Raw genomic sequence first — 23,822 nt, 5'->3', positions numbered from 1 at the left:
GAACCTTTCCCCCCACCCTTCTTCCCCCAGATAGAGTTCTTCAAATTAATCCCAGTGTCGGTTGTTATACTATCACTATCTAGCAATGGAGCGAGAGGCGGGCCACGGCACAACGAGTCAAGAGACAACAGAGCGCCCATCGTGAACTGCAATGATATACTGCGTGTTCGCGTGTATAGAACCCAGGTAAACTGAACAAGAGAAAGGGAAGAGATACACCGTGTAGCCTAGTACTACCTGTGATCGTTCGTGTAGAGTTTTGCTGAGCTTACATGGGTTGCTCCCCCTGATTCACAAGTCTGCGCGCCCTCTCCAATTCATTGCGTAGATTAGAACCAATGGGTGAGTAAATAAGCGAGAAAGTTTCAGCTCCTACCTCGCCCAGAGTTCGCCAAAAGCAAAAGAAAAGCGGGAAAAAATAAGAGAGAAAAATATTGACCCAAGGAATTCGATGAGGGTCTAGCCTTGGCTTCATCACGATCGCTCGTAGAATCAACCGAGCACAACAAATGCATCTAGTCCTAGCACAGTCCCTGGTAAGCTGTAACCAGCCCACACAAAATACCTACGAACACATGGGGTAAGCTGGGGTGTACAACATCCCTGAGCTACTCACGTTCGTAGGGGATGGGATTGTATGTTATGATTGATGACACCGTATGGCTCCAGTGGCTGGATCTAGTGTATGTACCAGTGATAGCATTTACCCCCTAGCGAGCTTCAACCTTAAGGAAGCCTGTAGGCTCCGGGGCGAGACTGTTCAGTCATCTGATTCGGTGAACTTGGTGTGTCTGAAGTATCCTGTGGCCACAGCAACCCGTATCGCTGTCTTACCGACATGTCCCTAAGCATGCTTCAAGGTTCCTTCCCCATCACCACATGTCCTTAGTATAACGCCCTTTCCATCTCAAACGAGCCCAGTCAATTCCTTCGAGTTGTCATGGTGTGCTTTTCAATTGTTACATTCAGAGGAAAAAAAGGAAGAAGGAAGAAGCGTTTGGCTGTGGATCTCATGATACACTGGGCCAGTCAAGCCCTGTAATAGGGAATACCCGCTCATAGCACCTGCTATTCCTCACTACCAATCAACTGACTTTCCACCTCATTCCTTGTTCCTGGCTCTCTCCATCTACCGAAAAGCATACTACCCGATCTCAACCTCCTGTGACTGCTCCATCTTCAAAGAACCACATTCGACCTTGGTCCAGGGATTGAGCCGATGATTCAGCTGGTTCAAGGCCAGAATTCCCCTTTTTTGTCGTTTGGTCGTGGTGCACGATCTCTTATCAAACTTAAGAAACCCTTCTTGATAGTCATATTTGGGCTTACCTCCCGGGGTAAGTTCCGATACTTCACTGTCAGCTTACGTCACGGTCAATTTGCTAACCCGGTATATATCACAGGTGAAACCACATTGACAGCAAGAAGAACCGTTGAGCCACTCCTCGTCTATAACACATCCATCGCACCACCAACCTGTTGCCGAAATGTATGCCTCCGATCTCGCCCTCACTGGAGAATACCCCCCTGCGATCTATAGAGGAATTGAAGACATCGCTAGAGCCATCGCAGCCTTAACGGAAAGGCTGGAAAGACAAAATGTCAGCCAGTATCTGTCATACAAACCCGTGACGCCAGAAGACTTTGATTACATCGAACAAAATCGAGACGAACTGGGCAGCACAGTCCGCCTAACATACTACGAGAAGATCAACACTCTTATTGTCAAGATCCCTACTCCCGAGTTCGAAATCGCACACGTGAACATAGGTCTGGAGACGTACGGTCAGCTCAGATCGATGAATATTCCCCGGGTGTTTGAAGGTCTTGGAGCCAGGCGCTGCAAGGGCCACAACTCAAGCAAGGAGGCAGATAGCTCCTATAAGAACTACCTCATCCGACCAGGAACCACGGCGTGGCCAACTTTCGTTATCGAATCAGGGGTGTCTGAGTCGTGGGAACGTTTGAAGATGGATGTTTCATGGTGGATAGCAGAGTCTAGAGGAACAGTCAACCTTATCCTGCTTGTCAAGGTGAAGTTGGAGGACAAGAGCATCTTGATCGAAAAGTACGTGCCCAAAGTGCGGAAGTACCCATACACCAGATCGCAGACCTCTACGGAGCCTCATTACGTGCCTGAGCTGGTCTCACAGACTGAGATACGTTGCGCTGAGACTCCTCGCCGCGTTTCCGGTGCTATCCCATTGGTACTTGGTTTCGAGGATCTTATGGATAGACCCCCGGTGACCCCTGAAAAGGATGTTGAATTCGATGTTGATTCCCTGCAGGGCCTAGGTGGATTCGTTTTCCCACCTTGACTTAAGCAAAGAGTTGGCCAACACAACCCTTTAGAATCGATCCTCTACGGCGAAGCTTACGAGGCTTTGAACTACCTCGCCTAGCAAAAGAATGAAACGAAATACTGCCCAGAAATTGGCCAGTCGATCGTAGCACGTAGAATCGTAGACAGGAGCTGTAGCCGTAGCTGACGAAGTAGCGTACATGTGAGCATCATCCAGATCCCTTGACTCATGCCATGCCTACGTATCAACCTTGGCAGTATATCTTCTTCTTCTTCTTCTTCTTCTTCTTCTTCTTCTTCTTCTTCTTCTTCTTCTTCTTCTTCTTCTTCTTCTTCTCCTCCTCCTCCTTCTCCTTCTTCTTCTTCTTCTTCAGCGGGGATCCTGGTAGCGGAGCGGAAGTCGGAGCGGAAGGAGCGCGGAAGTCTTGGCATTGGCACTGGACCATTCGGCCTAGGGGTCTCCAGCTCTGAATTTGAGTTCTCCGTAACAGATGGCTCCGCCCCAGTCATCACATACTCCTGTTCAGCCGGAACACGCCAGCGCATTCCAGTGACTCAGAAGATACCGACCCCGAATGAAAGGGGGTAGGAAGGAGACGTGATACAGGAAGATCTATGACGGGGTTTCTTACGTGCAGGTTCATCTTCAACGCGAATCGGATCTTTCTTATCAGGACCCATCGTGCTACGGGCACGTCACCGAGCAGAGGTGGGTCTGGTTAACTACCATATTTTGGACGACCATCCGGGGATGTAGGATCAGATCTATGACTATGTAGACACCTCGAGGGATCTCAGAGTGAACTCTAAGATCTGGGGAAGGAACGAAGGCCATAACCACTAGATGGTAGTGACTGGACCTGGACCGCGCTCCCACATGTAATGCTAGTAGTATACAAAGATGTCATTTGCCAGATAAGATAGGGAGCTACCCGCCCCCCTATAAGATATCTCAACCACTAGTTTGAAAGACTAACATTACAGTATGTATACTATATGGAAATATAGCTAGAAGCTGAAGATGCTGGATACAAGGACCCATGCACACGCCCTAAGTTACGCATGCCACAACAAGCACCTGCACAGCTAGCCTCTTGCTTGGCGGGGCCTGATCAGGTAAAAGAACATCTCAAGACAAAGGGTAGGGGTGGATTCGAATGTATCTCAAGATGGTGTTAAGAGATAGTAAGAGACCATATAGGCAGAGTAGAGGTAGGGGAGATTCAGGTAATAGCTACAGTGAAAGTCTCAACACAGTATTAGTTGAATTGAATAGGAGCTGCGTCATAGTACGAATAGTCTTTGGATAACTATATATTCAATTAGTGTCCTGAATTCTCAAATGTCTGGCTAATGCCATCCGATGGCTGATATTGGGAATACTACAGCATCTTAATTTTGAAAAACCAACTTAACAATCTTCAACAGGTCAGCATGACCAACCTCAACATCCCTTTCAGGTGACTCTGGCGATCTTCCCAGGAGACGTTCAAACTTCAGCTTGACTGAATCACCCTCCACATAGGGGGTCTCGGCTCCATAATTCACTGTAGTCGTGGACTGCAACTCAGGCCGGTAATCATTAGGGCCTCCCGAGGTCTGAGACCTAGTGTTGGCAGACTTTTGAAGCTTGGGAACATATGTCTCAATCACCATGCACTTGGTATCCATCAACACATTGATAATCAAGACAACTTGAACCTCACCACCGGAGTTTGCGATCCACCATGCAGCATCCTGTCGCAGACCTGGCGTGGACATTTCAGACACCGCAGATTCGACCACAAGTGAAGGCCAGGCACGCTTATCAGATCGAACAGCAGAATTCTTGAAGGTACTGCCCCCTTCTTTGATCGAGCCCCATGGTCCTTCGAATTCCGAGGCTCCGAGAGACATGAACTGATCGGCATTGATGTTCATGCGAGCGAGTTTGATCGTTATATCCTGGCATAGAGTTCTATGCGCAATTTCAGTCTTGTTGGTAACGACCCTGAGTACGAGGGTGCTAATGTCGGGATAGTAGGTGAAAAGGACTGCACTGCCCAGTTTCTCCCGATGACTTTGGATAAATCGGAAGTCCTTTGGAGAAACATTTTTAAAAGATAGGTATTGACTCACATCTCCTGTTTCCAGTCTTTCAAGTACATCTGCAATGGCCTTGGTGATGTCTCGCAGGTCAGTGTAGGGTGTAGGGCGGTACTTCCTGATGAGAGCGAGCTCGGAGGAGGGAGGCATTGTGGAGAGATTCTTGACAGAGATGAAACAGCAGAATAAAGATGTGAGTATAAAGGGAGAGGCCGTGGGTGAATGGAGAGTGAGTTGGTAGAGCCGATATAGTAGGGTGAAGCGAGGCCTTATATAATGAAAGAGTCTCAAATCAAAGAGCTTGACCATACTATTCTTTTATCATTGAATCTCTCGGAGTATTCTGCGCTCGCCTCCGGGGCGTGCCGTTAATACGAGTGCAATTATATCTCTCCAAGTACATTTCGGAGCATGAGGTGTCTTGAGTGTCGACGGACATTTCCAGTAGCAATCCCGGAACGATGAACTCTATGGACTTGCTATCGGCTGTTTTCATTGCCTAGTACCCTGAGTATGCTCGAATATATATTTGTCTCCTCGTTGAAGTACATAACATCAGGTTACGTCACCTTGACTACGACGTGATGAGCCGCAGTCCATCGCCTCTCTTTCAATTTCACGGGATTATTCACGTTTGATCTTTGTGACAATTTCCATCGTTGAAGACTCCCTTTCAATTCCACAATTATTTATGTTTGAAAGAACAAAATCCATTATTTGAGGATAATGGTCCGGAACATCCTATGATGAGAACAAACAACTTGCATCAGTCCCAAACACTTAAGTATACTTTTTTGTGTTTCTCTATCTTTTCTCTATTCCAGGATGGTACTATATATTTCCACATTAAGATCACTGTCATACCGCCATCAAGGGATACTCATCACTCTTCACCTGATTAACCCCTCACAGCAACTCGACTCAATACAACGTATCTCGATTCTGTTACTTCTTCTTCTCTTCAGTCCAAATGCCTCGCAAAAAGCAAATTCATCAACAAAGCTGTCGAAAAAGTAGTCGCATTCGTGAAATGGCACAGAAGAAACTAACCAGCACGGAGAAGCAGGAATTTTCTCCACCAGCAAACCAGCGTACAGAAGTATGTATGATGTGAGAAACTCGCAATAGCATTATCAGACATTGACATTGTGTGTATCATAGTCACAAACAGAACCATCAGCCAACAGGCAGAAAAAGCGAAAAGCACCAACACCAGCACCAGCATCAGTTCCAGCATCAGCTCCAGCTCCAGCACCAGCATCACAGCATTCACAAAGACAGCACAAGAAGCCACGTCAACAGCAGGATCCTGATGTTTCAGATCCTGTAAGCATTGATCAGGAGGTATGTCGTTCGTTACTTTTCCTATACTCAAAAGCGGCATAGAGCTGATACTATCTTAGTTTTTTCAAGCATTACTACGGACCGCCTGGGGCTCTTCCATACACTACTGGATACGGAAGGTTCGATGGCCGAAATCGCTCTTCAACAATGACATTGATCATATCATTATTTCGCCACGGGAAAGCTCGGAGCCTATGGAAGAACAGGATGAAGAAGAGGATGGATTCATGTCTAAATACAACAATCCTCATGCCGAAGCTTATGCCCAATTCAAGAGTTATCTCCAAGCCAATGGCAGCTACTTGTGGTGCCATTCGGATGACATGGCTGCCGGAGATAGAAAGATTTGCGAGGAATTGTTAAAAAGGGAATGTGAGACTCCTGTAGGCACAGCATTCGATGAGAAATGCTTTGCGTACATCACCGGTCATTATGGTACAGCGAATGAGAATGGTATTACTCGAATTGTGGGTCAGTTGATTGTTCCTTCTGCCGTATATGAGATCTTGTCAGGTCGACTCAGTTCTAATATCAATCATATCGATCCGGATGACATGCATCTGGTTGAGAGTATCTATGAGCCCTGGAATGCATCGATTACCCTTGAAGAACATCCGAGCCTAGTACGAAATGTACTATACGAAGACTCAGACCCGTGGCTCACATACCCGACACCGCAGCCTTATTATGCAGTGGGATTTTCATATGAAGCATTCAGCAAAAAACAGCTTTGCAAGCTCGAGCCCCATGCGGGTGATCTTTTGAAGGCTTCTAGTTTCAAAGGGACCGAAACTATGTTATTTCCATTCTTTGTGACAGAAGTAATGGGCGCGTCCGCAATTAAGGGGATCCTAGAGCTACAAATTGCTCATAGCATGACTCGAGCCCTTCGAGGTGTGGTTGAACTTTTCAAATTAGTTGGTCGTCAGGATGAATTACATCGAAGGGTTCTCGGTTTTTCTGTCTGCCATGACATTTGTAGATTCGATATTTTCGCTCACTACGTCGTGATCAGAAACAACAAGGCAACATATTACCGCCATACACTTGACTACTTCGATATCGGCTGTCGCTCGACATGGTATGAGGACAGATGGAAATGTTACAAGTTCGTAATGGCTCTCTATCATGACTGGGTCCCAATCCATCATCAACGACTCTGCTCGGCCATTGACAGTCTACCGGATCTTCAACCGCATACATAAGACATCCGAGCTGCCCGTGTATCAGAGGATATGACCGCTGCATTGTATAGCGGGGAAGACTGAATTTGCTTATGTCCACTTGTTCTCACTTTATTCCATAACAATCTCACTTTCTCCATCCTTTGTACTTTGTACTTCTAATCCCCTTTTGCGGTGCTGAGCTTCAATATTGATTTTAACCAAAGATAACTGGACCATCGAAGTAGGGCTCCAGGGAGAACTGTCTAGTTCTACGAGTTGTCCAAAATGCAGAGACTTCTCCCCACATGCAATACCAGGTAGAACCAACTCCACCACGATCAACTAATATCCCCATAACGAAGCCCAATACTCATTAATGCAATTACGTCCTCTACACAGTACTGTAAAACACCACCCTCTTAACTCAAGAACCAATAATACCCCACAAAACTGCAACCCTAGGCATCCGTTTGAGAAGAGTGGTTAAACGAAAAAAAAAATAAATTTCAAAAAGACATGGAGTCAAAGGGGATCGAACCCTTGACCTCTCGCATACTTGCGAGGATGCAAAGCGAGCGCTCTACCACTGAGCTATAACCCCAGTTTTCTTGTGGCAAGGGTACTATTTTTAAGATATATTGCTCCAACATATCATATTCTGATATGTTGACAGGGTTATGGATCTTGTATGCTCCATCGATTTGAAGAAGGGGCATGGACCTAATAAGCGGTCTATGTTTAATGTTGTAAGATGATAGTCGTAAATAACGGTAACATCGTTATGGTTTATGGCGGTAAATTACTCCGATGGAGATGAGACCAGGTGGTCAGGTACTAACTACTAGTATATGTCATCACAGGTAACATCCTATGAATATACTATAACTACTCCGTAGTGGTTCCATATGTTCCATAAGTGTTGGTAGCCTCTTGCAATTCTAGGTATCTAAATTTGTTTTCATACGGTAATCTAGAACCGTGCTCATACATCCACATGCTCCAACACCACACTTCCCTTTCGTGCCGTCGCTTCCACATATCCCGGGTTCTCTGCCTTCAGCTGCTTGAACGTCTTCTCCGCATCCCATACCCATGGGCTGTCCGACGCGAACAGTAGATCCATGTCCTCCAAAGTGCGCTGATTACTCTCCGGGTAGAGCGCCCATACCATCGGGATTGCGATGACGTTGCTAGCCGCGAAGACATATAGCGTTTTCTCGCCAATAGCGCTGAACATCACAGGGCATAGAAGCGTCTAGTCGGCCGTGTTAGCTTTGCCCTGCAACTCAGAAGACTATATATATATACTCACCAGCCATCCATTTCCAATACTCCATCCAACAACGCCCCAGGCGTTTCCGCGGGCTCGTACGGCCAGCGGATAGATCTCGGCGGGATAGATCCAGGGCACTATACGTGAGCGAGTTAGCGGGTGTCTCCTGAGGAAGGGACTAGGTATGTACCAGTCAGCCATGTGGCTCCGAAGGCAGCAGTGAAGATGAAAATCATAGCGGCTGCAGCCGCGCCGAAGGAACTGGCCCGAGCAGCATCGCCCGAGTCACGGGCATTGATGGCTAGGCGGGAAAATCCCCCGGCTAGGAACATGGCGATTCCTTGACTGACGGCTCCCCAGTATAAAGTCCAGCGACGACCGATACGATCGAGCGTAAAAACACATACGAGAGTTGCGAACTGTGTTGTTAGTAACATCCAGGGTGGGAAGATATGGCACTCACCATGTAGAAGACGTTGTTCAGTCCACTCAGCCATTGGCTCTTCATCGAGTCGAAACCGGCAATGCTGAAGATGGTGGGCGCATCTGTTCATGTTAGACTAGTTTAGTAGCGGTGCGATGGAGGTTGACATACAAACAGTGACACCCGCGATACCAACCCATTCCTGCATGATCTGTAGCCAGACAACCAGCTGCACACGTCGTCCAAGATGCAGTTTGCCTGTCTTGTATCCGAAAAGCATCGCTAGGTATGAAGTGCTGTGATTCATTGACCGTTCCATCTCTGCAACATTTTGGATATCCCGGAACTCGGCTTCGGCGCGGACAGCATCATCGCCAGTGCTTCCTCGGAGACGGCCAAGGATGTAACGCGCTTCTTGCTCACGGCCAACTTTGACCAGCCAACGTGGGGATTCCGGAAAGAACCAGACCGAGACAAATAAGAGAAGCAAGAAGATGATCTGAAATGCGATAGGGAATCGCCAGCGGAATGCGGATTTGCCGCCATCGATAAAGGACAGGCCACTACACCAATTAGACGAGCTCCGGGAGACGCAAGGTATACTTACAATTCAAGCCAGTACGCCACCACGACACCAAAAATGTTGAGAGTAAATTCAATTGCAATAAATTGTCCACGAGAGGTATGTTCAGCCGTCTCTGTAGCCCAGACCGGCACAATAGCGTTCAAAATCCCCGTGCCAATACCATTGATGAAACGGGCTGCGATCCTACGTCAGTATAAAGTTCCGAAGATGTTATCTGGGTCTCTTACAGCAGATCATCCAATTATGGTTCTGTGCTGCGCATTGCAACGACGCCCCCAAAACTGCCCAGACAGCACCTGAAGCGATGGTCCTGATTCTGCCGATCTTATCTCCAATCCAGCCACCGATTAGCGCGCCACACAGAGTCCCCAGGTAGTAGACAGACACAATCCCGCCTTGCAACAGACTGTCTGTAACAACAGGGGTAAGCTCTCCATTTTCCACCTTGGTATATCCGAAGCCCATGAGATCGATGTAGTCTTTGGAGTTATTCACACCCGACATCATCCCCTGGTCATAACCGAAGAATAGAATCGACAGCGCCGCGATGCAATTGATAGCGATGAGAAGATTACGCTTCTCTAATTTGTGGACAATATTCCATGACGGTATTAAGTCACTCATGGTGACTATGCTAGGATAGGCGGCTGTAGAAATCCCTTGATGTATACCGGAGAGGACTTTCTGTCGCCTGAGTATCTTCAAAAAACCGCGTGACTTGGAGGAGATCAACTGGCTCCTGTACAGAACCGCATGGGAATAGGAAGCAAGATTGCAGAGGCAGCGGGACGACGTGACGATTAAATAGAATGCGCTATAGGGTTGGTGTGCGAGTTACGCCTGAAGATCATCCATTTCCAAGAAGCAAACCCACGGCATAGGGCCCAGGTGCCAGCCCGACGAGTCGAATATGGTTACATCCCGGGTGGGAGGACATCAAACGGCCACATCAAGACACCCGGTTCCACTCCAAAGCAAGGACGCCATTGGAATATGGGACCCGCACGAGAACGTCTGGAGAGGGTGGGTGGGAACCCGACCCCAGACCGGGTCGCGGACGAGACCAAATCGGTCATCCAGCCAGCGACTAGTATCCTGCCGAGCTGCAGACCGAAGGATTATGGGCCAATGTCCGAGATGAAAGAAGACACTGCATGCTAATGTGCATTCGTATTGTAGGCGTCTTGTAATAGAGCGGGGTGCTAGTGATACGAAAGTCGGCTGTTCACATTGCACCGTCCGACGCTGGCGTCTCGGGGAAGCACTCCTTGTACGGACTTGGAGACTTCAGGAAATCAGCGGTATCGGCGGGGCAGGGGAAGCCAATGATAAGCTAGAGCGGGTGGTTAGAGAGTAGTTGAGATAGCCTGAGAGGGACTAGGCCCGCGAATATGCGCGGATTGGGCCATCAGGAGGAGTGGATGGCCTGGAGTGTGGAGGTTTTCCGGGGATTTTGGTCCAAGCGGGTGGGGAATTCAACCAGAATGAGGAAATCCGGAGAGGCTGGCGGCGGACCAACTCCGACTCCCTTTTCTTAACACATCCCGTGCCAGTCCAACCTGCAGCTGTTTTGTTGGATGTTGAAAGCAATTAAACTAGATGGGTGTCTCTTCTTGCTATGTAAGGTTTCCATTGTTGGTGGTTGACAATCAGATTGCAAAATTGTTGTTCTCGGGATAACACCCTTATCAACAACGCACACTATAACCAGTGCTCGGCTCTGTGATTCCTCCAGGCTGTTTCAAATCTAGCGATCCAACTATGACATAGTGACTTAGCAGAGTATTAAGAAGTGGCTTGGCTCTACTTTTTGGCAGGATACATCTTGGTTGCCATGAAGCTGTGGGGCCTATCTGAGAGTTTCTACTGGTGTATCGATGATCCAGCAATCTGGTGAGGTGAGGCTCATCCGAACGTCAATATCAGAGCGTGATAGCCTTGTCAGTCCTGCTCTGCCGATCTTCTGCTGCTGCTACTACTGCCCCTCATGCAGCATGCCGCGAGTATCTATGCATGGCCCTTGTCTGGGGTGAGAGGTCTGTTTCATCTCGGCCCATTGGGTTCAACGGTATCCTGCCCTTTTGCAATCTACATAGTCAAGCATAGGTGTAAGTTTGTTTTCCTGACTTTTGTGGGCCGTATGGTCTGATTTAAGAGTCCTCTATGTTTCCCGGCTGTCAGTATGTATCAACGGTGTGGGAGCAGCGGTTTCGAGGATGTCATTCAGATCCCCTTATCGCAATAATGACAGAAGTTGCGAAATTTAAATAAGACTTCAAAGGGTCTTAGAATGTAGCTCTTACCAGAACTTGTCAGAACTTGGTAGACTCGTCTCTGGTATGACTTTTTAGCCATGGCGGTGGTCCAGTGGCATTCTACCACCGCTTGGCACCAAGCAACTGAAAATGTTGTTGCCCGATAAGATAAAAGAGTGGCAGAACGCAATGACTTGATATCAGACACAGATACGCCCTGCTCAAGGCCGAAATTGGAGCAACCGGTCGTAGAAGTGCATTCCAGTCTAGAGTGAGTGGGCGCCAGCAGCTTCCGAGCCGCTAAACCGTGTTTGGGGCCCGTCATCCACCTTAAATAGACAGTTGTGTCCAGTTGACCTGTTGAATTGTAGCTGTGTGGTGTCTCACTGCACTTTGTATGGCAGTGCAATCAGCACTGCCATACCAGCATGTTGGCTGTGAATGCAGAGGAGATTTCGCCCGTTCAATGTGATTGAGATGTGCCGTTTTTCAACGGTTCTCGTGCCAGATAGAACAAGTTTGGGCGAAATAATATAATTCCGGATCTGCATGAAAGCATGAAAAGCCGCCGATAAAGACTGGATCCTACAAACGACAAAAACAACACATTCACAGTCAACTGGAGGCGCTTAGTCGTAGCCTACAAGCACATATTCTTCTCAGAAGCACCGCTGTTATCAACTCTATCATCTCCCCAACTGCCAAGCCTGCAACCACTGCAGGACGCATGCCCGTTGACCCAAGGCTATCTCTTTAATAGTCCTATGGTTGACATGTCGACCACCAGTACCACGTTAAGCTGATTTACTAACTCCCCATATCGGATGCAAAGCTACGGACCTCGATGCTCCGCAAGATGCGCTTTGGCAAAACGCAAGTCACGTCATATCAGTCTAAGCTCATCCACATCATCCAATAAAGAGCGCCAGCACTCCAAGCCCGACTGGGATGAATCCCGAGCAATCCCATTCAACCCGCGCTTCAGTCATCCAGGCCAATGGTCTTCAACCCAAGACCTGCATTACCTTTAGGTGCCGTGCACTGGCTCGAGCTATGCCGATGATAGCCTTTATGGAGCCAGGGGCTTGACCAGTTACCCGCGGTGACTGACGAGAATCGGTAATTTTCATTCCCAGAGACACCAGGGAGCAGTTCATGATGCAAGATTGACTGTGTTTACTGGAGCGTGAATCCTGCAATAATTGAGACTGCAAGTGATTCCCTTCTGCTGGCTCCGAAGCGGGAGAGAGTCTGGTTCCTTACCCTTTTGGGCGATTCTATGAGGTATTTTAGGCCGTAACACTGACCGGTATTCAGCAAGGTGCAGCCCCGGCACGGCCTCGCACGCTTGATCTCAAACGACCAGGAGACTACCCCAGATATTAGAAGCAGGAAAAACGTCTGGGGATCGAAGAGCCAGGCACTGTAGCGGAATTACGGTTCAGCACAGCATCGGCAACATGGCAAAGGTTAGCCGAGTTGACCCGACGCTCACGGGGCCGGATGATTACATACGCGAGGCATACGGTATCGATACCGGGCCGCCAGCTTTTGCTGGCGAACCTCCAGAAAGCTTCTTGTCCCAACATCGTTTTTCCCTATCATCCTCTAACCACCTGAGCCCGTCTCCTCCCACCTTCAATTGTCCCCTCCCCTCCCCTTCGTTGCTTGTTCACTGGGAGGCTTGGTAGTCTGCTGTCCTTTTTATATCATTTGACTTTTTCCTTTGCCCTTTCTCCTCCTTTTCACCATGTTCCGGAGTCTTTTGCCGCGGGCGACGCCGCGGGTTGCCCTCCGCTGTGCCGGTCCCAAGGCCGTTCCCTCTAACTTCGTCGCTGTTCCTTCTCTCGCCTCCTTCGGACGCTCACAACGTGGCTATGCCTCTGAATCAGGTAGGTGACTTTTCCCCCTTCGCGATCAGTCCGTCGCAGACGGTGCCTGCGCTTCCGAGAAAGAGGCCCCCCGGCTAACCGTCGGCTGGAATGAACACAGAGGAACACGATCTTGTCATCATCGGTGGTGGTGTCGCTGGTTACGTTGCTGCCATCAAGGCCGGTCAGGAAGGTCTGAAGGTGCGCTATCTATCATTCCCCGGAGTGGTCCGGCTGGACGATTTCTCTAACGACAGCATTCCCACAGACCGCATGTATCGAGAAGCGTGGCCGTCTGGGCGGTACCTGCCTGAACGTCGGCTGTATTCCCTCGAAATCCCTGCTCAACAACTCCCACCTCTACCACCAGATTCTCCACGACACGAAAAAGCGCGGTATCGAGGTCGGTGATGTGAAGCTGAACCTTGAGCAGATGATGAAGGCCAAGGACACCTCCGTTGAGGGCCTCACCAAGGGTATCGAATTCTTGTTCAAGAAGAACGGTGTCGACTACGTCAAGGGTACTGGTGCTCTCGTTGACCAGAACACCGTCAAGGTTAACCTCCTTGAGGGTGGTGAGCAGACTTTGCGCGGAAAGAACATCCTCATTGCCACCGGTAGTGAGGCTACTCCTTTCCCCGGCCTCAACATTGACGAGAAGAGAATCATCACCAGCACTGGTGCCCTTTCCCTTAAGGAGGTCCCCAAGAAGATGATCGTCATCGGTGGTGGAATCATTGGTCTGGAAATGGTGCGTATACCTGGCGGAATACATTCCGATTTTGCCCTTTGAAAACCCATGCTCATGGTTTCTTTTTCTACCCCTCAACAGGCCTCCGTTTGGTCCCGCCTCGGCTCTGAGGTTACCGTCGTCGAGTTCCTGAACCAGATCGGTGGTCCCGGCATGGACGCCGACATCGCCAAGCAGGCCCAGAAGATCCTCCAGAAGCAGGGTATCAAGTTCAAGACCGGCACCAAGGTTACCAAGGGTGACGACAGCGGTGCTACCGTCGCTCTGAGCGTTGAGGCCGCTAAGGGTGGTAAGGAGGAGACCCTCGACGCTGATGTCGTCCTCGTCGCCATCGGTCGCCGCCCCTACACCGAGGGTCTCAACCTTGAGAGCGTCGGTGTTGAGAAGGATGAGCGCGGCCGTCTCGTCATCGACCAGGAGTACCGCACCAAGATCCCCAACATCCGCGTGATCGGTGACTGCACTTTCGGACCCATGCTTGCCCACAAGGCTGAGGAGGAGGCCGTCGCTGCCATCGAGTACATCAAGAAGGGCTACGGCCACGTCAACTACGGCTGCATCCCCAGCGTCATGTACACCCACCCCGAGGTCGCCTGGGTTGGCCAGAACGAGCAGGAAGTCAAGGCTGCCGGCATCAAGTACCGCGTCGGTACTTTCCCCTTCAGCGCCAACTCTCGTGCCAAGACCAACCTCGAGACTGAGGGTCAGGTCAAGTTCATCGCCGATGCTGAGACCGACCGCATCCTCGGTGTCCACATCATTGGCCCCAACGCTGGTGAGATGATCGCCGAGGCCACCCTGGCTGTCGAGTACGGTGCCTCTTGCGAGGACATTGCTCGCACCTGCCACGCTCACCCTACCCTGGCTGAGGCCTTCAAGGAGGCTGCCATGGCTACCTACTCCAAGGCCATCCACTTCTAAGCAGCTCTGCCCCCCGAGTCTTGATCATGAAACCATACACACCCACCCGTATTATCCTGTATCCTTTTTGCCTCCTGTCCCTTATCTTAGTCTAGCTCAGCTAGCCACTTCCGTGTAGCATTGACCTCATTATATTTTCCTATCGTTGGCTGTGTATCCAGATATAACGAAATCAATAGTACTGCTTAACATTAACCTTTAGATCATGTAAAAAAAAAATAAAAAAAAAATCAAAGAAAAAAAGCAACGCACAGATGAACATACGACAAGACCGTATTCGTCTGGTCAATAGATAGATAGTATGTATGGACATGTTCATTCACCGCATTTCCGTGGTGTGAAAAAACAAAAAAAGAGAATTTGAACTCCGATAGGGGGAATCGAACCCCCGGCTGCCGTGTGAGAGACGGCGATGTTAGCCACTACACCATATCGGATGTTGTTGAGAACATGGTTGCTTTTTGACTTTATAAGCTAATGATGATTGAATGTCCCACTCCCAACCTTTCCTGTCTCTAAGTACTAGTCACTACTTTGTAGAAAGAATCCATAAACCCAATCCGATGAAGATTAGAATATATAGCATATACTACGGCATCTATCTACAGAGAGACTGGAACCTTCTCTTTGTGCCTTCTGTATCCATATATTCTCAAAGACAAAGACAAATAATGTGTCAACAAACAAATAATTAAGTGCTAGCTTCCCTACCAACACCAACTAGTAGTTATAAAAATATTCCCGGAAGACTACTACTTAGTAGTACCTTCTCAATGAGCATACACCAGTGATACTTCCCCATGTACAAATATACCATATACTACCAGTAGTTCATACTACACACATAAGCCCTCCAGTCCCCATAGCAGCTGGCAGATAGCAGTAATAATAATAATTAATGAAACCTCAACGTTGCCGTAACCGCCGCATCCAACAACAAACTCGTGGCATTGACATAACTCGCCGACGGACTAAGCAAATAAGCAATAGTATCACCAACTTCATCGCTCTCAGCGGCACGCTTAATCGGCACAACGGCCTCGATCTCCCCGCGTACTTGGGGGTTCCGCTCCAATTCAACGTCGAGAAGAGGGGTGCGGACCCAGATAGGGCACACGGCGTTGCAGCGGATGCCGTCGGCGGAATGGTCCAGCCCTATACCAGAGATAAGGATACATACTGGAGAAAGAAATCGGAGTGTACTGTGTATAAGAAGGGAAGGAAACATACCAGCCATCTTCGTCACTGCCATGCAAGCATGCTTGGAGACGGTATACGATCCCTTGCCGGGAAGTCCGGCGAAGGAGTTGGCTGAGCAGACATTCACGATAGCTCCGCGGCCGATGTCCCGAGTGCCAGTGCGGCTGGTGAAGGTGCGCGAGGTCTGCTTGCGCATGGCGGCGGCTTGGGCGTGACAGCAGAGGAACATACCGCGGGCGTTGATGTTTTGGACGCGGTCGAAGTTGTCGATTTCGGTGTCGGCGAAGGGGAGGTGGACGCCATTGTCGATCTGGTGTCGTTGTTGTTAGTATGGGATGAGTGGCTTAGGCTTTAGGTTGTGGTGGTATATCTTCGAGAGCTGGATGGACTCACTCCTGCCGCATTAACGGCGTAATCGAGGCGTCCGAACTTCTCGACTACAAAGTCAACCATGGCTTGTACGCCGTCTTGGTCCGTCACGTTCACGGTGAAGTGGGTGGATTGGTATTCTGGGTGCGTGGCGTATTGTTTGCTCTCCTCGGCGGAGTCAGTGGCTGTCTCGGTGTTCATGTCGGCGAAGACGATGACACGGGCGCCTGCTTCAGCTAGGGAGTAAGCGGCTTGTTGGCCGATGCCGCGACCGGACTGGGTTGATTACATGGTTAGTTGATGGGGATCTCTTCTGGATATGATAATGATGGTGATGATGGAGGTTGGGTGGTTCTTACGCCGACGACCAGCGCAACGCCATCCAATTGGGTGCCTTTGATAACCATTGTAAGTGTAGGTTTAGAGAGAAGAGATGGAATAGGATAAATGTATGAAAGACAGAGAATGAGGAGGAAGAAAGATAGACGAGAGAAAGGAGAGAAGGGAAATCAAGGAGGGGAAGTCCCAGAGAGGGGTGAACTTATAACCTAGAGACAAGGTCCATATCCATAGATATAGATCATGGATGACTTCCACTGAGCCCCCGCACGGGCAACAGAGAGCCATTGGGCTGTTCCACTCATTTCCTGGTTGATCTCCTCCGACCAGGCTGGCATCCTTGTCGTTTGAGCCGCTGCAGTGACTTAACCGAGTCACCCATAGAGAACACACGCCCGCTGGGCTAGTGGAGAGACCGTTCATTAACTGCGGGCCTTTCGCGCCATTTGATGGGCAGGCCCATGTTTAGCCGGGATGACTAGTTCTGCGTCTAATTTAGGTTGTAAGGTGTGGACGATAATGGACTTGGCTGCAGTCAGAAATTGGGATCCCCTGCAGCCAGGATCTCAATGGAAGCTGATTTGTGGCACCGCAAGCACTAACCATCACAAGCATTTAGTGTAACATAGCCGAATGTTGGTTCTCTAGCGCCATAAAAGCTCATTGTTCCTTTGCTTTAGTTGTAGTCGATGTCCATAGCCCATTGGTGATGCTCTAGCGGGAGCTGAGTTGGCTTGCCTTTCCCTTTTCGAGTATTGATCTGTTGATCCCTGCTAGTTTAACCACAACTGACTGTGATCACACTGCGCCAGCCAACAGTGACAGCTAGACGCAGCCTTGTGCCCCTTCCAGAGATGTTGCTGGCACTATGCCGTATAGATACAATGCTAGCATCATCACTTCTCACAATATCCAAACATCGTGCTTCATTCCGGACATTATGGCACCCATCTCAGCTTTCGCGACTCTTGCGCATCAAGAGACAACAACCATGACCAATCCAGACCACCACACCTGGAAACCCCTAACATAGTCTCTCATCGTCTCTTGTTCTTACCAGCGGCGCTATTTATTTGCACTGGGCAACACCATCGTGGCCAACGTACAACCAGCGGTCATCGGGACCTAGGAGAAGTTGACAAGCTACCCTGGCTCTCCGTAGCATCGCCCTCGTAGCCATAGCGACAGATCTCCCCTGGAGCCAAACCTATGATCAATCCAACAACAAGACTCTCTTCCTGGTCAGCATGGTGATCCTCGAGGTAATCTCTGCCGTCTGCGGCGCAGCACCTACCATGAATGCACTATCCAGCAGGATATTTTGGGTGTACGCGCGGATTCTTCATTTCGCTGAGACTTAGGTAGCAGCAACGCATGGTGGCTGCTATTGTTAGTAGTGTTGATGATGATGTGCTTGTTTTGATGATTGCTGCTGCTGCTCTTTCGGTGGTGCTGGCGTTGGTTATGAAGCGGGAAAGGTTGTTTGTGGGATGTTTGTGGGATAAGGATCTAAGGGGAATGGTGGAGAGGCGGAGAGGTGAAAGGAGAGGGGGCGTAATCTGGTGGTCGAAGATAGGTCGGTTTTTCGGGTCATCAATTTCCACTCCTGCCACTAGTAAGACTGATGACTGAATCATAGGACAGGGCAATAATGCTTCAATGCCTGGATTCAAGAACAGAATCCTGGTAGCAGTGTGAAAGCTCCAGTCGGTGCCGACTACTATTTATTAGCGATATTTCTGGGCGTATAAAACTTCATACATAGCTGGTAATATAGACTGATATGCTAGTATTAGGACTCGATTGTTAACATGGACTATTCTAGGCCCCATCCATAGTAACTGAGTAACAGATCGATCTACCCACCCACACCAATACCTAACCCAATAACCCGCGCCAATATCTGACCGCACCGCGCCAAATGGCACTCACCAATGACCAATCCTGAAGGTACTCACCATACCAAATGCTCCGGGCCCAATGTATCTCCACCGAACCTACCAACCTGATACTCCCACTCCCTCTCAGACATACCAGCACTACCCTCCTTATTCAACCACCTCCCCATCAGTGCTGCATGCACCGCCGCTTGATTCGTACTAAACGCCACATGCGGTCTCAGAAGCGTCACCGCATCGCCCAGCAACCTCACCCTACCACCAACCAAACACATCTTCTCCGCCGGCGGATAATCCACGATGAGATGCAGAAAGGGCGCATTAATCAGCGCGAGAAGCTCAAGGAAGGGCGCAGGGAAATCCAGCATGTCCTCTGTTGCTTTTGCGCGCTGCAAGTTCCATATCTGTGGCGGTACCAGGCCCGCCGCTAGGGTGGTGTGATGCCGCACACCGTGGATGTCTGTCATGGAGAGTTGGGAGGTCGTGCGCGGGCACGGGCCGTCAGCACCAAGAACTAGATCTGTGTTGTGTGTCGCGGTGGTTCTTGGGCTGCTGCTGGTGCTCTCTTTGATGATAGCTAGCTGTCCCGTTGACGGGACCTCGAATATGTCAATGACTCGCTGGCCACGAAAATAAAAGGCATCCCAGGAGGATGTCATAAGACGCTGCATGCGGAAAAAGGGCTTTGATCGCCCCGAGTGGTGGACAGATTGAAGCTTTTTTTTTTTGGCTGGATTGCCTAGCGGGATGTGGGAGACGCGATCGAAGCGTGAGAGAAACGTCTGTACATCTGGACCTCTGCTGACGCTGGCCATGTGAGAGGCTGGAGTAAGCAGGGAACTTTGTTCGAGGATATGGATAGAGTGGCCTTGTTGATGGAGGGTGATGCCTTGCATCAGAGCTGAGAGGGGGCCGCCAACCTAGAGCAATACGTTAGTGCTTGTGGTCATCCAAAGCATGGATGGACGTAAGAGCCTGGTGACTTTTACAATAAACTATCTTCCCAGAGGATGGGGAGATTACTAGGATTCTTATACATGGCATGGATGACCGCTTTTCACTTTCAAATTACTGCAGAACCGGTAGACTCGCATCGGTCTTGTACTACCCAATCGACAACTCCAACTATTTTATGATCATTCTAGTTGTACTTCTCTTGTGACTGATATGACAAGAACACCTACTGGCAATAATTTCCTCATTCAACACCCGCATCCTTATCTTCGCAGTCATATCTCCGCAAGGACCCGGGAAATGTCACTCATTTCCCAGAGTCCATCTTTCTCCATACTGCTACTGCCGTGAGAATCGAGAATATGCTCCCAGAAGGAGTAGTTCATCGTGACGAGAATGTATAGTGACCAGCGGAGGGTATCACGAAAGCCACATACGTTGAAACATGCGTTGAACTACTAGCTGGACAGAGGTTCTCAAGGCGAAGAGTGGCTAGTACGGGAAATGCTCGGACAGAGCAGAATTTCAAATCCTTGGAGTAGGTAGTGAAAGATGGTGGATAGTAGCCGTTGATGAGGCGAGAGGTATCAGAGAGCAACAACTGGTCTTGAGCATGCCAAGGTTAAGAGAGAGACGGCTTTTCGGCAGTGGAAGCCTGCACACGCTGGAGAATGCCAGCTCGCAAGGTTAAGTGGTTGTGTAACACATCTTGCAACACTCCGGTAGCTTTTCAGTGGAGACATCGTGCGTCTGTCTGCAGTAAGCTAGCACACCCTTGCAGCAGCACTGTTATATTCACATAACCGCAGTTAGGTTCATAACAGCCTATGCCGCCTTGGACTCCAGGCCCTTGAGCCATCTCTCGAGCTTGAGGTATGCAGCGCAAAGTGGACTGGAGATCGAGCGCGCCCATCCCTTGATGAGCTGCTTGGCCAAAGTCCTTCAACATAGTAGCTTGTAGGACACACCAGAAATAGCATTCGAAGTATGTCTCACCAAGTGGACTCGAGCTCCATGCGGTTGAGACATTCAAGGTAAGAGTCAGTCCTAGATTCATGTTAACGCATTATTCTGGAACGCTATATCTACCACTACAGCCCTACTTCAAGACACTACCCAGACTATCACGGTAGAGATTCATTGCGTCGTATTCATGCTAGTCTTGCTGCTGAAGTGGCAACACAGGGGCGGGGTCAACCTCCCCCAGCTGTGTTCTATAGTCATTCATGAAAATAATGAAAGATATCGCCCAAGCACCTCATCTTTCTTACTGGCTCCTTATTTTACCTGGAACATAATGCCCGAGGAAGTAACCTGTTTTTCGCTGTAAGTCATGGCTGGAGCAAAAGGCTGGACCCATTCTTTGAGAACGGTCAGGAATGTGTCACGGACAGCCTCGATGGCTTGTTCTTGCGACGCTCCACTGCTTTCAATATAGACTAGAATCACAATTAGCACTACGCCATGACTCCGTTTGATCTTCGACATACTTTTGACTTTAGGTTCTGTGCCCGATGCACGAATGGTGAATCTGACTTCCCGATCCAGCCATAGTGTCAGCATCTGGCTGCTCTTATCAACCGGAAGTGTGGGTGTGTGATCCTCGGTTCCGGAGTCGTAACCCTCCGTCAGGTCTCGCCATCGCTGGATGTTGAAGGAGCCAAAGGACTTCCCAACGCCGAACGGTCCGGACCTGATTTTGCGGAATAGGTCCATAGTAAGATCTGGGCTCGTCGAACGGATGTAAGTGTTGAGTGTCTCGTGGTGCCCATGTTCCTTGAAAAGTTGTTGCAGCTTCGTATAGGGGGTGAGCCCTTGAGCGTTCCATTTGGCTTGGGCTAGCAAGAACACCATAGCGGCGGAAATACCGTCCTTGTCATAGCACACCTCTGGAAACATGTACCCAAGCGCTTCTTCAAAAGCGAACGGAACATAGTAGCCCAGTTCCTCAAGTCTTCGCGCGATGTTGCCCATCCACTTGAAACCGGTCAAGGCTTCCTCGTAATGCATCCCCTTGGCTTTTGCCATTTTCTCCAACATGCTCGTAGAGACGGTCGAGTTCAGCACGGCGATTCGTGTGTCGCTGTCGATCGTTTCCAAAGAATCAAATAGGTGCGATGCAAGCAGTACTCCCAAATGGTTCCCGGTGAAGGAGAACCACTTTCCGCTGCGATTGATTAGCGGGATCCTCTGGTGTGAAAAGGCAGCGGATACATACTCGACCTTCTCAGCAGCCGCAAAGCGATCTGCATCCGGATCATGTGCGATAATGAGTTCTCTACCCTCCCGGTCCGCGGTCTGCATCGCGAGATCCAAAGCCCCAGCCTCTTCGGGGTTGGGGAAAGCTACCGTGGGGAAGTCGGGGTTCGGTTCTTCTTGTTCTGGGACGACAGTGAAATCTTTGATACCAACGGAACGGCACAAGCTGGGGAATACCAGGCCTCCTACACCATGCAGAGGAGTGTACACAAATGGCTGTGGCTGCTTCCATTCCCGCACCGTGTATGTCTGCAAAGCGGTGAGCCCGTGTTACAAAAGCACCATGCATCTCAACTCACAGCGTATTGCCACACTGCTGTGTTGTAGTGTGGCAGGAGATTGTCGTACGCCTTGGAGCGCAAATATTCACCGGGCTGCAAATCTTTCCAAGCATTGGGCCAGGGTGTCTGATTCTCCTCGATAGATTGAGCTATCTCCACATCCATGGGGGTATTGATCTGGGCGCCATTTTTGAAATAGCTGGAGCATGTTAGTGATAATCAAAACAGGCTGGATGAGCGCAACCAGACACTTTGTAACCTGTTCGCCACGTCCGTCAGTGATACGGTCCGGCTGTCGAGGAGCAAGTCATGGCAACCTACCATTATCTTGTGCTGGATTCTAGGACAGGATTAGCCACATAATCTTTGAATGACGGACAGGGATGCCTTACATGGCTTGCCGTAACCATGATGCCTGCAGCAGCATGCAGTTGGGTTACACCGAAAGGCACTGTTGGCGTAACAGAAGGCTCGGAGTAGAACCAGACCGGGATCCTCTGTGCGATGAAAGCATTTGCGGCCAGAGCGGCGAACTTGGCGGAATTGTAGCGAGCATCATGGCCAATGACGACGCCATACGATGCAATATCACCATGGTGCTTCTTCAAGTACATCGCCAGACCCTGCGATGCCTGAATGACAGTCAAAGAATTCATGCAAGAGAAGCCCGCTGCCATGCGACCCCGGAGACCAGCCGTGCCAAATTGGATTCCTGCAATTTTTGCGGATTAGACATGACAGGCAGGGGAGCGTAGAGAAGCCTAAATTCGGTACGAGAAGATCAGATGAAGCATGTCTCGAGCCCACACGTACTCTTTTGCAGGCGCTGCTGCAGCTCCGCCAGCTCTCCCGCATCGCGCAGCCGCTCAATTTCCCCGCGAGTAGTGGGATCCTAATGGGGTTGGGCATTAGCCGTTACATTTTTGTTTGGGCAGTTGTTAAGGGAAGTAGAAGAGTAAGGGCATTGAGCAGCAGCAACACCTCCACCACCACAATTACTATGGGGGGAAGTTAAAGCTGAGCTGGGCGGATAGAAACCTGACAAATGCAGGGGGGCTCACCTGGTCCCACTCAAGCCATTTTTGGATCAGCGGAGAGAGGGAATCCTGTCAGAAAGAACCAGCCGAACCGAGTCAGAACATCCACACTACTTTTCTGCCCCTATCGATCTAGATAGAGGTGTGGTGTAGCGGCGCACACCGGGAGTTGACTATACCTCTCCTGGGTTGGCGGACATGTTGGATCATACGACGCTGACAACGGACTTTGGGGGAAAGGACGGACGGACGGTGGAGGGGGGGGGAACAGAGCTTGGTTTTGGGGGGCAAGTGAGGGAGGAGAGGAGGTTGGGGGAGGGAGTGCAGAAGAGACGGTGGGAAGGGAATTAAAGAGGGGGGGGAAAGAAGGAAGATAAAACCAAGAACGGAGGAAGATCAAGCTGCTGATTGAGAGTAGATAGATAGGTAATTAGAGGTGGTGATGATGGTGATGATGATGATGATGGAACGGGGAATGAATGGGCGAAACGGAGACAGAAATGTGGG

At 49.7% G+C, this 23,822-nt stretch overlaps 9 protein-coding genes and 2 non-coding genes across 11 annotated transcripts; 3 read left to right on the top strand and 8 right to left on the bottom strand.

Annotated features, from left to right (window-relative positions):
- Positions 1-1,487: 1,487 nt before the first annotated feature.
- ASPBRDRAFT_29669 (uncharacterized protein) lies at positions 1,488-2,318 on the top strand (the record flags this gene model as incomplete). Its single annotated transcript, XM_067622685.1, has 1 exon — positions 1,488-2,318. One exon carries the CDS (start codon positions 1,488-1,490, stop codon positions 2,316-2,318), a length of 831 nt encoding a protein of 276 aa, XP_067479992.1.
- A 1,376-nt stretch (positions 2,319-3,694) lies between these two features.
- On the bottom strand, positions 3,695-4,537 carry ASPBRDRAFT_123485 (uncharacterized protein; the record flags this gene model as incomplete). Its single annotated transcript, XM_067617606.1, has 1 exon — positions 3,695-4,537. The coding sequence occupies one exon, from the start codon at positions 4,535-4,537 to the stop codon at positions 3,695-3,697; it is 843 nt and encodes a 280-aa protein (XP_067479991.1).
- An 880-nt stretch (positions 4,538-5,417) lies between these two features.
- ASPBRDRAFT_195413 (uncharacterized protein) lies at positions 5,418-6,936 on the top strand (the record flags this gene model as incomplete). The annotated part of the gene is made up of 3 exons (XM_067620862.1): positions 5,418-5,486; positions 5,549-5,731; positions 5,791-6,936. 3 exons carry the CDS (start codon positions 5,418-5,420, stop codon positions 6,934-6,936), a joined length of 1,398 nt encoding a protein of 465 aa, XP_067479990.1.
- A 478-nt stretch (positions 6,937-7,414) lies between these two features.
- Positions 7,415-7,498, bottom strand: ASPBRDRAFT_t138. The gene has a single exon. It is a non-coding gene; the product is annotated as a tRNA-Ala (tRNA).
- Positions 7,499-7,879: 381 nt separating this feature from the next.
- ASPBRDRAFT_123935 (putative MFS monosaccharide transporter) lies at positions 7,880-9,804 on the bottom strand (the record flags this gene model as incomplete). The annotated part of the gene is made up of 7 exons (XM_067617649.1): positions 7,880-8,152; positions 8,210-8,307; positions 8,361-8,589; positions 8,634-8,716; positions 8,766-9,157; positions 9,202-9,355; positions 9,408-9,804. The coding sequence occupies 7 exons, from the start codon at positions 9,802-9,804 to the stop codon at positions 7,880-7,882; spliced, it is 1,626 nt and encodes a 541-aa protein (XP_067479989.1).
- Positions 9,805-13,185: 3,381 nt separating this feature from the next.
- ASPBRDRAFT_195411 (dihydrolipoyl dehydrogenase) lies at positions 13,186-14,978 on the top strand (the record flags this gene model as incomplete). Its single annotated transcript, XM_067620861.1, has 4 exons — positions 13,186-13,327; positions 13,428-13,507; positions 13,575-14,057; positions 14,139-14,978. 4 exons carry the CDS (start codon positions 13,186-13,188, stop codon positions 14,976-14,978), a joined length of 1,545 nt encoding a protein of 514 aa, XP_067479988.1.
- A 365-nt stretch (positions 14,979-15,343) lies between these two features.
- On the bottom strand, positions 15,344-15,415 carry ASPBRDRAFT_t137. Its single transcript has one exon. It is a non-coding gene; the product is annotated as a tRNA-Glu (tRNA).
- A 192-nt stretch (positions 15,416-15,607) lies between these two features.
- Positions 15,608-17,314, bottom strand: ASPBRDRAFT_551029 (SDR family NAD(P)-dependent oxidoreductase). The gene is made up of 4 exons (XM_067627339.1): positions 16,907-17,314; positions 16,572-16,823; positions 16,209-16,488; positions 15,608-16,133 (listed from the first exon to the last, which is right to left on the bottom strand). Exons 1-4 carry the CDS (start codon positions 16,952-16,954, stop codon positions 15,874-15,876), a joined length of 840 nt encoding a protein of 279 aa, XP_067479987.1. The 5' UTR covers positions 16,955-17,314; the 3' UTR covers positions 15,608-15,873.
- On the bottom strand, positions 16,888-17,571 carry ASPBRDRAFT_551038 (uncharacterized protein). Its single transcript, XM_067627340.1, has 2 exons — positions 17,490-17,571; positions 16,888-17,410 (listed from the first exon to the last, which is right to left on the bottom strand). Exon 2 carries the CDS (start codon positions 17,307-17,309, stop codon positions 16,968-16,970), a length of 342 nt encoding a protein of 113 aa, XP_067479986.1. The 5' UTR covers positions 17,310-17,410; positions 17,490-17,571; the 3' UTR covers positions 16,888-16,967.
- A 1,167-nt stretch (positions 17,572-18,738) lies between these two features.
- On the bottom strand, positions 18,739-20,108 carry ASPBRDRAFT_550755 (uncharacterized protein). Its single transcript, XM_067627333.1, has 2 exons — positions 19,774-20,108; positions 18,739-19,704 (listed from the first exon to the last, which is right to left on the bottom strand). Exon 2 carries the CDS (start codon positions 19,678-19,680, stop codon positions 18,841-18,843), a length of 840 nt encoding a protein of 279 aa, XP_067479985.1. The 5' UTR covers positions 19,681-19,704; positions 19,774-20,108; the 3' UTR covers positions 18,739-18,840.
- Positions 20,109-21,016: 908 nt separating this feature from the next.
- On the bottom strand, positions 21,017-23,515 carry ASPBRDRAFT_54541 (phosphoribomutase PRM15; the record flags this gene model as incomplete). Its single annotated transcript, XM_067627250.1, has 9 exons — positions 21,017-21,177; positions 21,229-21,905; positions 21,957-22,246; positions 22,297-22,477; positions 22,596-22,618; positions 22,671-22,990; positions 23,092-23,170; positions 23,340-23,384; positions 23,495-23,515. 9 exons carry the CDS (start codon positions 23,513-23,515, stop codon positions 21,017-21,019), a joined length of 1,797 nt encoding a protein of 598 aa, XP_067479984.1.
- Between the last annotated feature and the right edge of the window lie 307 nt (positions 23,516-23,822).

The sequence above is a fragment of the Aspergillus brasiliensis genome, assembly GCF_001889945.1.
Source record: "Aspergillus brasiliensis CBS 101740 unplaced genomic scaffold ASPBRscaffold_5, whole genome shotgun sequence".
NCBI lineage: Eukaryota > Fungi > Ascomycota > Eurotiomycetes > Eurotiales > Aspergillaceae > Aspergillus > Aspergillus brasiliensis.
Note: the sequence above shows the minus strand (reverse complement) of the source record. Positions and strands in the feature narration are given on the sequence as shown.

Coding starts and splice junctions, on each gene's coding strand:
- ASPBRDRAFT_551029 (XM_067627339.1), bottom strand. CDS start 16,954: ATGGTTATCAAAGGCACCCAATTGGATGGCGTTGCGCTGGTCGTCGGC. Junction 16,489..16,571: donor ACGCCGTTAATGCGGCAGGA/GTGAGTCCATCC, acceptor CAACGACACCAG/ATCGACAATGGCGTCCACCT. Junction 16,134..16,208: donor GGCAGTGACGAAGATGGCTG/GTATGTTTCCTT, acceptor TCTCTGGTATAG/GGCTGGACCATTCCGCCGAC.
- ASPBRDRAFT_551038 (XM_067627340.1), bottom strand. CDS start 17,309: ATGAACGGTCTCTCCACTAGCCCAGCGGGCGTGTGTTCTCTATGGGTG.
- ASPBRDRAFT_550755 (XM_067627333.1), bottom strand. CDS start 19,680: ATGCAAGGCATCACCCTCCATCAACAAGGCCACTCTATCCATATCCTC.